At 39.4% G+C, this 12,197-nt stretch overlaps 2 protein-coding genes across 2 annotated transcripts; one reads left to right on the top strand and one right to left on the bottom strand.

Annotated features, from left to right (window-relative positions):
* Nucleotides 1-349: 349 nt before the first annotated feature.
* On the top strand, nucleotides 350-3,302 carry LOC121949597 (gastrin-releasing peptide receptor-like). The gene is made up of 3 exons (XM_042495328.1): nucleotides 350-747; nucleotides 2,097-2,448; nucleotides 2,988-3,302. Exons 1-3 carry the CDS (start codon nucleotides 350-352, stop codon nucleotides 3,300-3,302), a joined length of 1,065 nt encoding a protein of 354 aa, XP_042351262.1.
* Nucleotides 3,303-7,768: 4,466 nt separating this feature from the next.
* asb11 (ankyrin repeat and SOCS box containing 11) lies at nucleotides 7,769-11,829 on the bottom strand. The gene is made up of 7 exons (XM_042495078.1): nucleotides 11,733-11,829; nucleotides 11,242-11,321; nucleotides 11,047-11,154; nucleotides 9,877-10,027; nucleotides 9,490-9,624; nucleotides 8,593-8,781; nucleotides 7,769-8,509 (listed from the first exon to the last, which is right to left on the bottom strand). The coding sequence occupies exons 1-7, from the start codon at nucleotides 11,827-11,829 to the stop codon at nucleotides 8,385-8,387; spliced, it is 885 nt and encodes a 294-aa protein (XP_042351012.1). The 3' UTR covers nucleotides 7,769-8,384.
* Nucleotides 11,830-12,197: the final 368 nt, after the last annotated feature.

The raw sequence follows: 12,197 nt of genomic DNA, 5'->3' as shown, positions 1-12,197 counted from the left end.
AACCCTGTAAAAAAAACAACAGGATGCAGCAGTAGTTAACCATAATTTTATGGGAAATTTTGTTAAGGTTTGGGTACTTTTATGTGTTTGAATAATAAAATAATATTAACTACATTGAGAAGAGTTAAGCCGTTTGCCTCTCAACAAAGAATAAAGTTAAAACATATCAGCCTATAAGGTCACTGTTGACATTTTTTCACCCCCACCTTGACACATTTGAGCCTGTAGCGCGTGAAATGACGCACGCGGCAGCAGGAGGTCATATAGTTTATAAAGTCACTCACCAAAAGCATCAGGAGACACTGGACTCCCCTGCTGAAGACCTCCGTCCTCTCCTGCACAGACCGCTATGTCTCTGGAGGAGTCAATCGTTATAACCCCAGAGGACAGCAGGGATCCGGTCCTCAATGTGTCCACGTGGGAACAGCTCCAGTTCAACATCTGGCTCCCCGGGATCGGGATCGCAGCCGTGTACGGGGTCATCATCATCGTGGGTCTGGTGGGAAATGTCACGTTAATGAGGACGTGTCTGACAGTGAGGTCCATGAGGACTGTGCCTAACTTGTTCCTGTCTAGTCTGGCTCTGGGGGACGTGCTGCTGCTGGTGACCTGCGCCCCGGTGGACGCGAGCCGCTACCTGGTGGACGAGTGGCTATTCGGCCGCGTGGGATGCAAACTGATCCCGTTCATCCAGCTCAGCTCGGTGGGAGTCTCCGTGTTCACCCTCACTGCTCTCTCCGCTGACCGGTAACTCACACTGTGTGAGCATGCTTTAAAAAGTGTCACTTATCGACTGCTTAAATGTAATGTTTCATTATTTAAAAAATGACATTATGACAACTTAAATGATGGTTCAATAATCCGCTGATGCGTACAATGAGTGAAAATTCATGTTTTTAAAGCATGACTGCATCAAAAAGACACATTTTACAGATTTTGAATCATATTTTTTTTTGCAAACTTCCCCCCAAAAGAAAGTCTCCTTAAAATGTTTTAAAATTTTTTTTTAAAAATGTGTTAAATTATATTTTCTGCACAAAATGTATCAAATCAATGACTGCATAGCATATACTCAGTTGACTAAAGCCTAACCAGATTATATTTTTGTTCTCCTTTTATTTAGTATCAGATTATCAGTAGGTATATCAGAATATTATTAGGAAATATCAGGCCTGTATAATAAAGCTCAGCAATTTTATTCTCCATAAGGTCCAATTGCTTTTTCCAGCAACATAAAATTAAAAAATGTAACAAATCTGCTACAGTACACATGAAACATAAAAAAATCAATATATGAAATGTACAAAGGCAACAAATACATGATTTGCAGAAACGCGCAGCTCAAACATTTATTATGCTCATATGCAACCAGTGATGAGAGGTCACAAGTGTTCCTGCATTTTCAGGAGTCACAAGCCAAAACGGTTGGAAATCCCTAACATAAGATAGAAAGAGATTGAAGTGCCAAGCTAAATTGATTATATGTGTCCTGCATGGTGCTGATAAAACAACCTAAAATAGATTAAATATTAAGTCCATGACAGAGGGTCCAGATTTAGATTTTTATCATCTGAAAATGTGTCAGGAGCTGCCAACAGCTCTTCATTTTTTGTTGATGATTTGTTGTTGTTGTTGTTTTTTTTGTCTGTTTGTGGGGTTTTTTTGTTTTTTTTTTTGTTTGTTTTTTTTTTGCTTTTTTTTTGTTTGTTTTAGCAAATTTGACCTTTGGAAGTTTCTCAGCTTCTGGGAGAAAATAAAAAACATTTAACACCAGTTATGAAAAACCTTCCTCCTTGAACTGCACCCTGTGAGCTAATATTAGCCACTGTGGTTCCTGTTTCCTTTCACTCAAAGCCTAATTTAATTTTCTCTGCTGTATAATCTAAGTCAGATCAGCAATCAAGGCTAATATTTCTTTGATTAAAAGGCCAAATTGAATCTTCCTCAGTAGTAGGTGGTATAATCTGATGAGACAATAACACATTTTTCTGCAGATGTTTTTGATTACATGCACATTGAAGAACGTTATGAAAAGTCTGCACATAATGACAAAAACAGTTTCAGTCAGGCCCCACATGTGTCTCGTCTCTGTTCAGGTACAGAGCGATAGTGAGACCTCTGGACAGCCACAGGTCCAGCTCTATGCTCAGTATCTGTCTCCGAGTGGGGGCAATCTGGCTGCTGTCTGTGACTCTGGCCGTTCCTGAGGCCGTCTTCTCGGACCTGCACACCTTCACCACCAGCCACACAAATGAGACGTTTGTGACCTGCGCACCCTACCCCCACGCTGGGGAGCTGCACCCAAAAATCCACTCCACCGCCTCCTTCCTCATCTTCTACATCGTGCCGCTCTTCATCATATCTGTTTACTACTGCTTCATCGCTCGCTGTCTGATCAGGAGCTCTGTGGACATCCCTGCTGAGGGACACCTGCACCTCCAGAAACAGGTCTGAGTGTCCTCTGATTTATCTCATTTACAAAGTGCTCTTCATTAACTACTTTCTAAACTCTCTATTTACATGATTTAAAGAAACAGTGTGAGGCATTTAGTGTCATCTAACGGCCAGGATTGCAGATTGCAACCAGCTGAAAAACCAAACAAAAAAATAGCACTTTCTTGAGTTTTTTTTTTTTTAACATTTCTTTCTTTTTCTTTTATCTTGCCTTTTTTCCAAGTGATTTTCTGAGAACATTTTTTTTTAACTAATTTCTTGGTCATTTTGGGGCAATTTCTTTTTTATGTTGCTGGTCACCCTCTTCCCAAATATCAAACCACTTTGCTCAAGTTTCAAAGGCTTGCATAAACAACATTTTGGTCCCCAGACCTTCATGAGGTTAAAGGCAAAATTGGTGATGGTGGTAGAGAAAGTCAGGAAATCTCCAAAAATATTAAGATTCTTCGTCTGGGAACCATAAATGATGGTTGTGCTATGATATTTCAGTCTGGACAAAGTGGTGAACTGATTTCTTTTTTCTCTGCTCTCAGATCAAGTCCAGAAAGCGTCTGGCTAAAACTGTGCTGGTGTTTGTCGGCTTGTTTGCCGTCTGCTGGCTGCCCAGTCATGTGATCTACCTTTACCGCTCCTACCATTACGACCAGGTTGACACCTCGCTGGGCCACTTCATCGCCAGCGTGTGCGCTCGCATTTTGGCCTTCACCAACTCCTGCATGAACCCGTTCGCCCTGTACGTGATGAGCAAAAGCTTCAGGAAACACTTCAACGAGCAGCTCATGTGCTGCTATTCTCCCAAACGCATGCACAGTCAGAACAGCAGGAGCACAAATATAACCTCCGTCTGAATGCATCTTCATAAACTTCACAACAACATGAGCTTCAGCAGCACTGGAGGATTGTTGCGTTCACACAAGTTTACCTCTGATTTACAACTGTCAACCTTAATGTGATGAATGGACAATGCTACAATCATCTGTCCTGGATGTCAAGTCACTGGTTTTTGCTGCCAAATACTCAGTTGAAGCTGCATGAATTAAGAGATACCTGTGGGGTTTAGTCCAAAACATTTCATCTCTGCTTTAAAACAAAATACATTTCTCTTTGGTGGAGACTGATATTTGATGTTCCCTGGTTTAATAAAAAAAAGTAATCAAAGAAAAAACTCTTTAATACTTTGCAAGTTTTCTGCTTTTATCTCTAAAATGAATGTGAAAAATAGATATGATCAGCTGCCATTTGCAGTGGAAGCCATGCATGAAAGGCCAGACTGCAGCTTTATTGTGCGTGTTTCTATCTGCACTTTGCCATTATAACAGGAAGATGACGCACGCTGGAGATAGAGCAGAAGGTCTCTTTGACATTTGAGATTTTCATCAGCTCTTCTATAGAGTAGAAACACTTTATTGGCCAAGTAAGAACATTTGTCAAATGTTAAGTTACTAGAAAAGTCAAACGTCACACATTGTAGGTGTTTCTGTTAGTTAACGTTGGTTGGTAGTACTGTAAAGTGTGTGTTGTAATTTCAGCAGCCGTTTGTTAATTTTTTAATTTTGCGTAATGTTGAGGTGTCCTCCCACTGTACAAAGACATGCAGGTCAGGTTAACTGGTGACTCTAAATTGATTGTAGGTGTGAATGTCATCTTGAATGGTTGTCTGTCTCTATGTGTCAGCCCTGTGATAGTCTGGCGACCTATCCAGGGTGAACTCCGCCTCTCGCCCAATGTCAGCTGGGATAGACTCCAGGATCAATGAACGAATAATGAATGAATCAATCAATTTTTTAGTCTCCCAAAGTCCAACATGACAGCTTTAAATGCCTTGTGTTGTGGCACCAACAGTACAAAACTCAAAATGAATCTACTCAGTGACATAAAACATCTTAAAGCAGAATATTCTGACATTTTTAAAGCAGAAAACTGGATATTTAATCTTTTAGCCACGTTCACACTGTCAGTCAGTCCGTCACTCACATCAGCTGCAACTGTTCTTTGTGTTTAGTGCTAATTAGCAAATGTTAGCATGCTAAATGTGCTAAATTAAGATGGTGAACACTACGTCTGCTAAATATCACCACAGTCACTGTGAGTGTGACACTATTTATGATTCATTTTCTGTCGACCAACTCATTGTTTAAGATCTAGAAATATACTGGTGATAGCAGTTTAACAGTGTTGTCAGAATGTTTGATAGAAAATTTAATAATGAATGTGCAATTGACAGGGCTGTGGTGTAAATTTGCTGTTTTGTTTTGTCTTCACATTAAATACCTTTATATTTATGCTCAATTAAACTGTATTTAAGCTGTATGAGCTCCTCTGGTCGTTTTCTTTATGAGCAGGGTTTTTGTGATTGTCAGCTTTTGGTTTGTATCACAGGGGAGAGTCTGTCGCTCTGCTGCATATCTGACCTTCTCCCACAGAGCAACACAAGTGAATGAAAGTGAATATTCTTTGATTTTGGATTTTATTGCCTCTCTGTGAATGTAAGTACAAAGAGACCCTCAGTATGAACTCAGTGTGAACTGTGGCTTTACAGAAAATGTCATGATTGTTATTTTGTTCTAAGTGGTTTTAGTATCTCACAGGAGCAGAATGTGAACACTGAATTTGGACACGAGCAGCAGGAAATCCATCAACACACACAAATAAGCCGACAAAGTCACAACACATATCGCTCTTTGAGAACTTCTGCTGAAGGCCGAAGCTTTTCTTTGCCGTTTGGAGAAAGACACGTCAACTTAAATCAGCTCAAAAAAGATTTTTCTGGTCTCTGCAGAGGTGACCTTTAAGGATGGCATTTGAATACAGGGAATCAATTCCCCCCTCAGCGACAACAGCTGCAAAAACTCAGTCTACCCCTCAGTTCTTCAGATCCTTTTCTCTTCCTGCTGTTTTCAACATTTTATGTACATTTTATGTACTTAACTTTGCCTTTAATCTTTGAGGGGAGACACCCCGAATGAGGTAAAACTTTTAAAAAATAAACTTCCCCAGTTGATTACTTAGGCTACTGTAAGACAATTATTCTTTATATTACAAGTTATTTTATATATTAAGTTTAAATATGCAAATAATACATTCATTATATATGAACTAATTTGCATACATTTCCAGAACAGATATCTGAATATTGGATAAATCTCATTTAAAAATTCATTGTCATTCTTTTTTCACTTTGTTGACAAAGCCGAGTCAAAGGTTTTTTCAGAGGCACTTTTGGATTCTTTCTTTCCATCAAAAAATTCTGTCAACAATCATTTAAAAAAAATTCAATCTTTGCAATGTTTTTAGGAATAAAATGTTCTATAGTCAGATGATACATGATATATAAACACACCCCTCTTTAAAAACCTTCAGAATAGAATAAAACGTTGACAAAATAACTAAACTAAACACCTTTATGTGATTTTTAAAAGATTTTCTTTCCACTTGCCTAAAAGAAAGCATGCTATGAAAGTAAAGAAGGCCAAAATTTAAAAATTCAAAAATATATTTTCACCTGCGGTGTCTCACCTTAAAGCTGCAGTTGGTAAATTTTATCCAAAAAGAAAGAAAGAAAAAAAAGCTTTGGTGGACTGTTCCCACATTAACGCAGTACTAAATGAGACGGATAATCTGTGAAAAAAATGTGTCTTACTCCTCTGTCTAACACTCTTGCCTTGTAGTGCTTCTTTTGGTCGAAACCCAAAACAGAGCCGAGGAATCTCTGACGCAGCTGTCAATCACGTCAATCACTGCTCATGGATTGCGGTCAAACTGTCAAACTAGGCAGCGCTGAGCAAATATTAATCAAAAATCTGTAACTTCATTGCCTATACTTTTCAGAAACATATCTTAGTGCACCGTTTACCTGTAAAATGAGATGGTTGGCCCGGCTGGAGAGCAGGTTTTGGTACTTTGGTATTTGTTTTCACACTGTCATTTTATTATTAAGACAGTTTTCCTGTGTTTCTGTCCTGCCTTTCCCTCGTTTGTGCCCATCCACACACACACACCTGTCCTGCATCAGCCTCGTTAGTCCTTCCCTGCTCCTCTAAAATACACTTGTGTAAACAAAATTGTTACATCGATGTTGTTCAGTGTAAAAATGTGCCATAGAAACCCATTCAAACTCCAATTCTTGATCCCATCGACATCAAAGCATATAACATGCATTGTATTATTTCCAGGTATCATTATCATTTTTATTATGATAATAATAAAAATCTACTTTGCATGTAGTTTGTTGAAACTAATTATTTTCTGTGTTTTTTTCCCCATTTAAAAACATAGTGGCATCATGACAAAAACCCTGGCATTTTAAGTGTTAAAATTCTGAAAATTATGAATATTTGATATTTATGATTAGGACTGATGTTACTATAACATTTTTTATAGCCTGATTTTGAAAAGTGCATCTTGTGTGCAGGACAGTACGAGTGTGTGTAGTATTAAAGTGGGCCCTGAGGGTGAAGGCTAAGGCCTTTAGAAAAACCTTTAACTTGTTTGGATCAGCAGATACACTGGTCAGAGAATAAGGGCAGCAGAGAGGATCCTCGGGTCAGTGGATTTTATCATAGTAACAGCAGTAGATGGACATTGTATGTGCCGATAGCAAGATGAGGTCACCCTCATTTTAAAAGAAATTTTGAAGAAACTCCACTTGCAAGAACTCACAACCCACAATACAAATACTTAAAGCTGCAATACAATACAATACAAATGTGGAATCCAGAGCCAATTAAGGCTAATACAGTATAATACCCACTACTGGATGAAAACACTATAGAAATACAAACATAAATTATGTTGATTTACACACAAACAATGATAAAGTGTGATGCCAACAGACGAGGCCAAATGTAGATCAACAAAGATAATAAGTATATAAAACATCATCTTTTTAAAATACTTTACAAAATACAGTATCAAGTTTTTGTGAAAACAGAAATTTACACTTTATGCCTTTTTGTGTAGGATCCTGCACAACAATATCAGTCTTAAGCCAGTAGGTACTCCAACTATTTTTTTTTTCATTGTCAAACATTAAGTCTTCAATAGACAATGACTCCTCAAGTGACATCACCTGAGGCAATTTATCAAACTTCCTGCAGCTCCCTCTGGAGACATAAATGGCTTTATACAACTTTTTTCCACATATGCTGGTGTAGACTGCTATCCAACATCTGTAGCAGACTTTAGTCTGTAAAATCAGCTCCCCTTTAAGAACAGTTTGGAATAACATGGTCACAAAATGGGAAGCATGCAATTAAAGATTAAAAAAATACAAAACTTTAAGCATTAAATTTACTGCAATGTGAATTTTGGTTACAACACGTTCTACTTCCTCAAGTTAAGGCAACAAAAGCCTGTGGGCAGTGTTAGAAAAAAACATGGTTTGGCTTAAGATAAGTACGCTTGTTACACACATATTGTAAAGCCACGTGACCTACATCATGTGGCATGCAATTCAAATATTAAAATAACTAAACTGACTTTTGACTTCACAATAAATCCAAACTGGGGCCTCCCGGGTGAAAGTCCAGTGTTTGTTTGACCCATCCACAAGCCTTATACAGACTTTCTTGCTTTTTATAACACAGTAATTTTCCACTGAATTAAAAACAGCTGCCACCTGATGCTTATCATACTGTCACTGTCACAGGTGCCTCTGTGCTTCTGTGTCTGCTGCTATTTGACGACTTGGGAGTGACAACCATCTACAATGCCGGTACCCAAAGTACTCCATTTGAGTAATAGGTAAACAACAATTATTATAATTTAAAAGCTACTGTATTATAAAATACAGAATATTGACTAAGTCCCATTCTCTGAATGTGGATAACTTTCTTCCACTTTCCTATCCTGTCAGTGACAGAAGGCACAAATGTGAAGGACGTCTCAAGTGTATGTGGCACACAGAGTCACAGTAGCAGGATGGAGACATCTCATTGGTAAAGGAGGAAGTCCTTGATACTGTGAGGGAGGAAGAGGCCGGAGGCTCTGTGGAGACGACTCCTTCCCAGACTTCGACGAATGCAGAAGCGACAGAGCCGAGACAGAGAGCAGGGACCTTCAGAGACAGAGGGCAGAGTTGTTATACTCTCCAATACAAACATTGGGTTTATGTTCCTTGCATGAGTGTCTGGAGCATACCTTTTTTCTGAAATACTAGTCTCACTGCGCTGTTTGGTGATGACAGATCTTGAGGAGTCTTTCCCTCTGCGTTCCGATAACACATATCAGCCCCAAAGTCCAGCAGAAGATCCACAACATCGACTGCTCCACCTCGAACTGCAGCATGTAGAGGACTGTCCTGACCACAACCGATTTGAACATCCGCTCCTGCACATGCAAACAAACAGAAAAGGTCAAAGCAATCGTCTCGAAACAGCCAAATTATGTAATTTAGACCTTTAACATCCAAAACCAGACCCAGACTGTTTTTCCAGCACTGTGTGGTTACAGTTATTAGGAAGCAGAGAGAAAACTGATGGCTATTCAAAGAAATAAATAAATAAAACAATGGGAAGTTAGGGCTGAACCACAGAACCATAAATAATATCAATTGCAAATTATAACAACAGATACAAACCTGCCATAAAAAATATGTGCTGCTCTGAACTGTGAAACTAGTTTCCTGTTTCCATTGACAACGAGAGTGAAGACAAACAGTAAACTGCTAAAAAAAAAAACCCTGGGAGCAACAGAAACTAAAGCAGCAACTTCATCTGCATTTATCTTCATTATAAATTAATCTGATGATTATTTTCTCAATTAATTGTCTAGAAGAAAATTGTTAAAATGTTCATTATAATTTTCCACAGACCATGGTCACATCTGTAAAAATCAACACTCCAAAACCTGAAGATACGCAGTTTATTACAATGTGAGAAAAATAAATATCATTGTATTGTCACATTTGAAAAGCTGGAATCAGAAAATAAACTGTGTTTTTGTCAGGAAACAGAAATAAGATTATTTTTTTTTTTAAAAAAAAGCAATACTTCAATATGTTTTCTGAGATGCTGCAGAGTTTGCTGCTTACGTTACCTGAGTGTAGCAGCACCCTGACTGACTCTGCAGCCCCGGCCATGCAGGCAGAAAACAGCGGCGTCCCCACAACCGGCAACTCCAAGTCGATATGAGTTCCATGCGACAGAAGCAGCTCCAGACACTCTCTGTGACCTGATGGAGGAACAGCATCAGAATGTGATGATGTCTTTTATACATCGAGATGGTCTCTGAATGTTTGGTGGTCCCTTGTGTGAGCAAGTTTGTTTGTTTGTTTGCTTGTTTCTTTTATTTTCCTTTCCCACGTTTTGTTTTGTAAATGCAATGAATGGAGGATGGTTGTAAAAAAAGATGGCCTTGATAAATAAAAATGAATAAATGAATATAAATTTGTTTGCACACACAAACATACATACACACACACACCTTTCTTGGCGGCCTCATGGATGGGTGATGCCAGCTGGTAGGGGGTGTGTGTGGAGGCACTGTGCTGCAAAAGGAGCCTAACACAAGCAGCACTCCCGCTGCTGCAAGAGTTGAAGAGAGGTGTGGCGCCATCTGTTGATACTGCCTCCACCTGAGGGGGAAGATATAAAAGGGAAGATGACGATACTACGGCCAAAAGATTCATGCAGATTCTGCAGATTCATAGGTCTGCAAGCACATATGCACACAAAAATCAAATATGGCCTGTCGACAATTTTGTAGACAAGATTGTTAAAAGTCAGTCCCCCAGTTTTGGCATTTCGAACTCATAACCGTCACATTTTTTATTGTCATCAAACTTGTAGTTTTTATCCTCCAGACATCACTTGAGGCAGTTCATCAGTTTTTGTGTGTAGTCTGGATTCGTCATTCAAAAGTGACACCGGAGGTCCAACAGGACAGATTCAAGACGCTAGTTACCCAATTAGCACATTAACAACACACCTAATGTTGAACAAATTATAATAATACTGAGCACTAGCAAATAATAACACATTTCCTGTTTCTGCCAAAGAGCTAATAAGCTATAAAAAGTAATCTTTCAGAATATAACAAGTTTGTGTTGATCTCACTCCCTCCTGGCTTTGGTTGTTAGTTTAGTTTCCTCACTTTTGTTTCTCCTCTTCTGTCTGACCTGAACTGCTTATCAGAGTGATTTCATCCACAAACTTACTGCTCAGATGTCGATTCAACATGCTGAATTGTCTGGAAAAAGAGGTAAAGAGGGCCGACTGACACCAACGATGCCGGACACACCGCAAAAACTAGGGCGACAGACATTCATCAGTGGCCTGACATTGAAAATCGCAGTGGTGTGTCAGGGCCTTGAAATCCCCTTTAAGGCTCTCAAACCAGTTTAAAGCGTGTGACAGCCACGTGATAAAATAAAGAAATTTAAAAACTAACGTCATCTGCATTTATTACCTAATTAAAAGGTTTCTCATTGATATTTCTTCAACTTTCTGTTGAAGCTGTACCTATCTATATCTATGATTCCCAAATATTTAAACTCATACAAACTTAAGTTTATCTCCAAGCTACCTCAAGTGTGACACACAAATCAAAAACACACAAAAAACAAGCCTGCCCTTAAACTGCAAATGTTCTTACATTTGCACCGTTGTCAATCAGAAACTTGGCACAAGCATAATGGCCACCGAGGCACGCTTCATGGAGAGGAGACACTCTGTCCATGGAGAGGGTGTCTACATGGAAGCCCTGCAGAGGAGACCAGAGGATAAAAAAAACAGTCAGATACAACAATGTGTGCGCTGTGCATCACTTGCACATATTCAGAAAGTTTACCTGAGCGATGAGGCCTCTCAGGGTTAGCAGTCTGCCTTGGTAGGCGGCTTCATGGAGAGGAGTTCTGTCAGACCAGAAATCTGAGACACAGAGAATTAGGTTAGGATGGTCCCTACATTTGGAAAACACACCAATAAGTGCGTGATCCTGCTCTGTGTCCTTTGTGATGTTAAGATGACCTCATTTGAACCTGTTCATCTGGTTTTTCAGGGTCACACCGAACTCCAAACTTACTGAACAATACACAGAGGTTACATGCAAAGTTTTCAGGTCTCAACCAATCTGTGATCCTGAGTCCAAAAAGTTTTACCTTCAAGAGCCAAAAAATATACAGACACTCAGATTTGTTGCTTTAGTCAAAGATGTGCAAAGCTAAACCACACGCTGTCTACGCTCAAGATGTAACAAAAGTAATCCGATACACGATAATTTATCTCATGGTACAACAAAAATTAGCTGAAAATACCAAAAAGGCAAAGAAAAAAACTTACCAGCCATCAACGAGTTGCATGCCAACCCCCCGTAGATGAACAAAGGCCTCTGCCAAGGTTGTGAGCACAGGGAAAGCTCTGTTTGAACGGCAGCCATGGTGAAAACTAAACAACAGAAGACTCCTCCAACACTGTCCAGGCGGATACACAAACCTGGAATCGGCCTTCCTCCCTCTCTTATCTGGGTCCTTGGCCACCGCCCCCACATTACCGCCTCACGCCCACTCTCGTCCCAGCCCATGCATGAAGTCCACAATATGTGCATAACAATAGTTCTTCAGAAGGGCCTGTACTCATGATGGGCCTTGAATAAAGGGCTAAAAAATGTGCACGCAAACAGCTACAAGCACATAAACCTGCTCAAGATTCACACTGCAGATACTGGGATCATACAAGAGGAGTTCTGTTATAACACGTTTTTAGTTAAAGGCTCATTAGATTTTATATGATTAAAATATTCTGCCA

This window comes from Plectropomus leopardus, chromosome 10 (assembly GCF_008729295.1).
Source record: "Plectropomus leopardus isolate mb chromosome 10, YSFRI_Pleo_2.0, whole genome shotgun sequence".
Classification (NCBI taxonomy): Eukaryota; Metazoa; Chordata; class Actinopteri; order Perciformes; family Serranidae; genus Plectropomus; species Plectropomus leopardus.
Note: the sequence above shows the minus strand (reverse complement) of the source record. Positions and strands in the feature narration are given on the sequence as shown.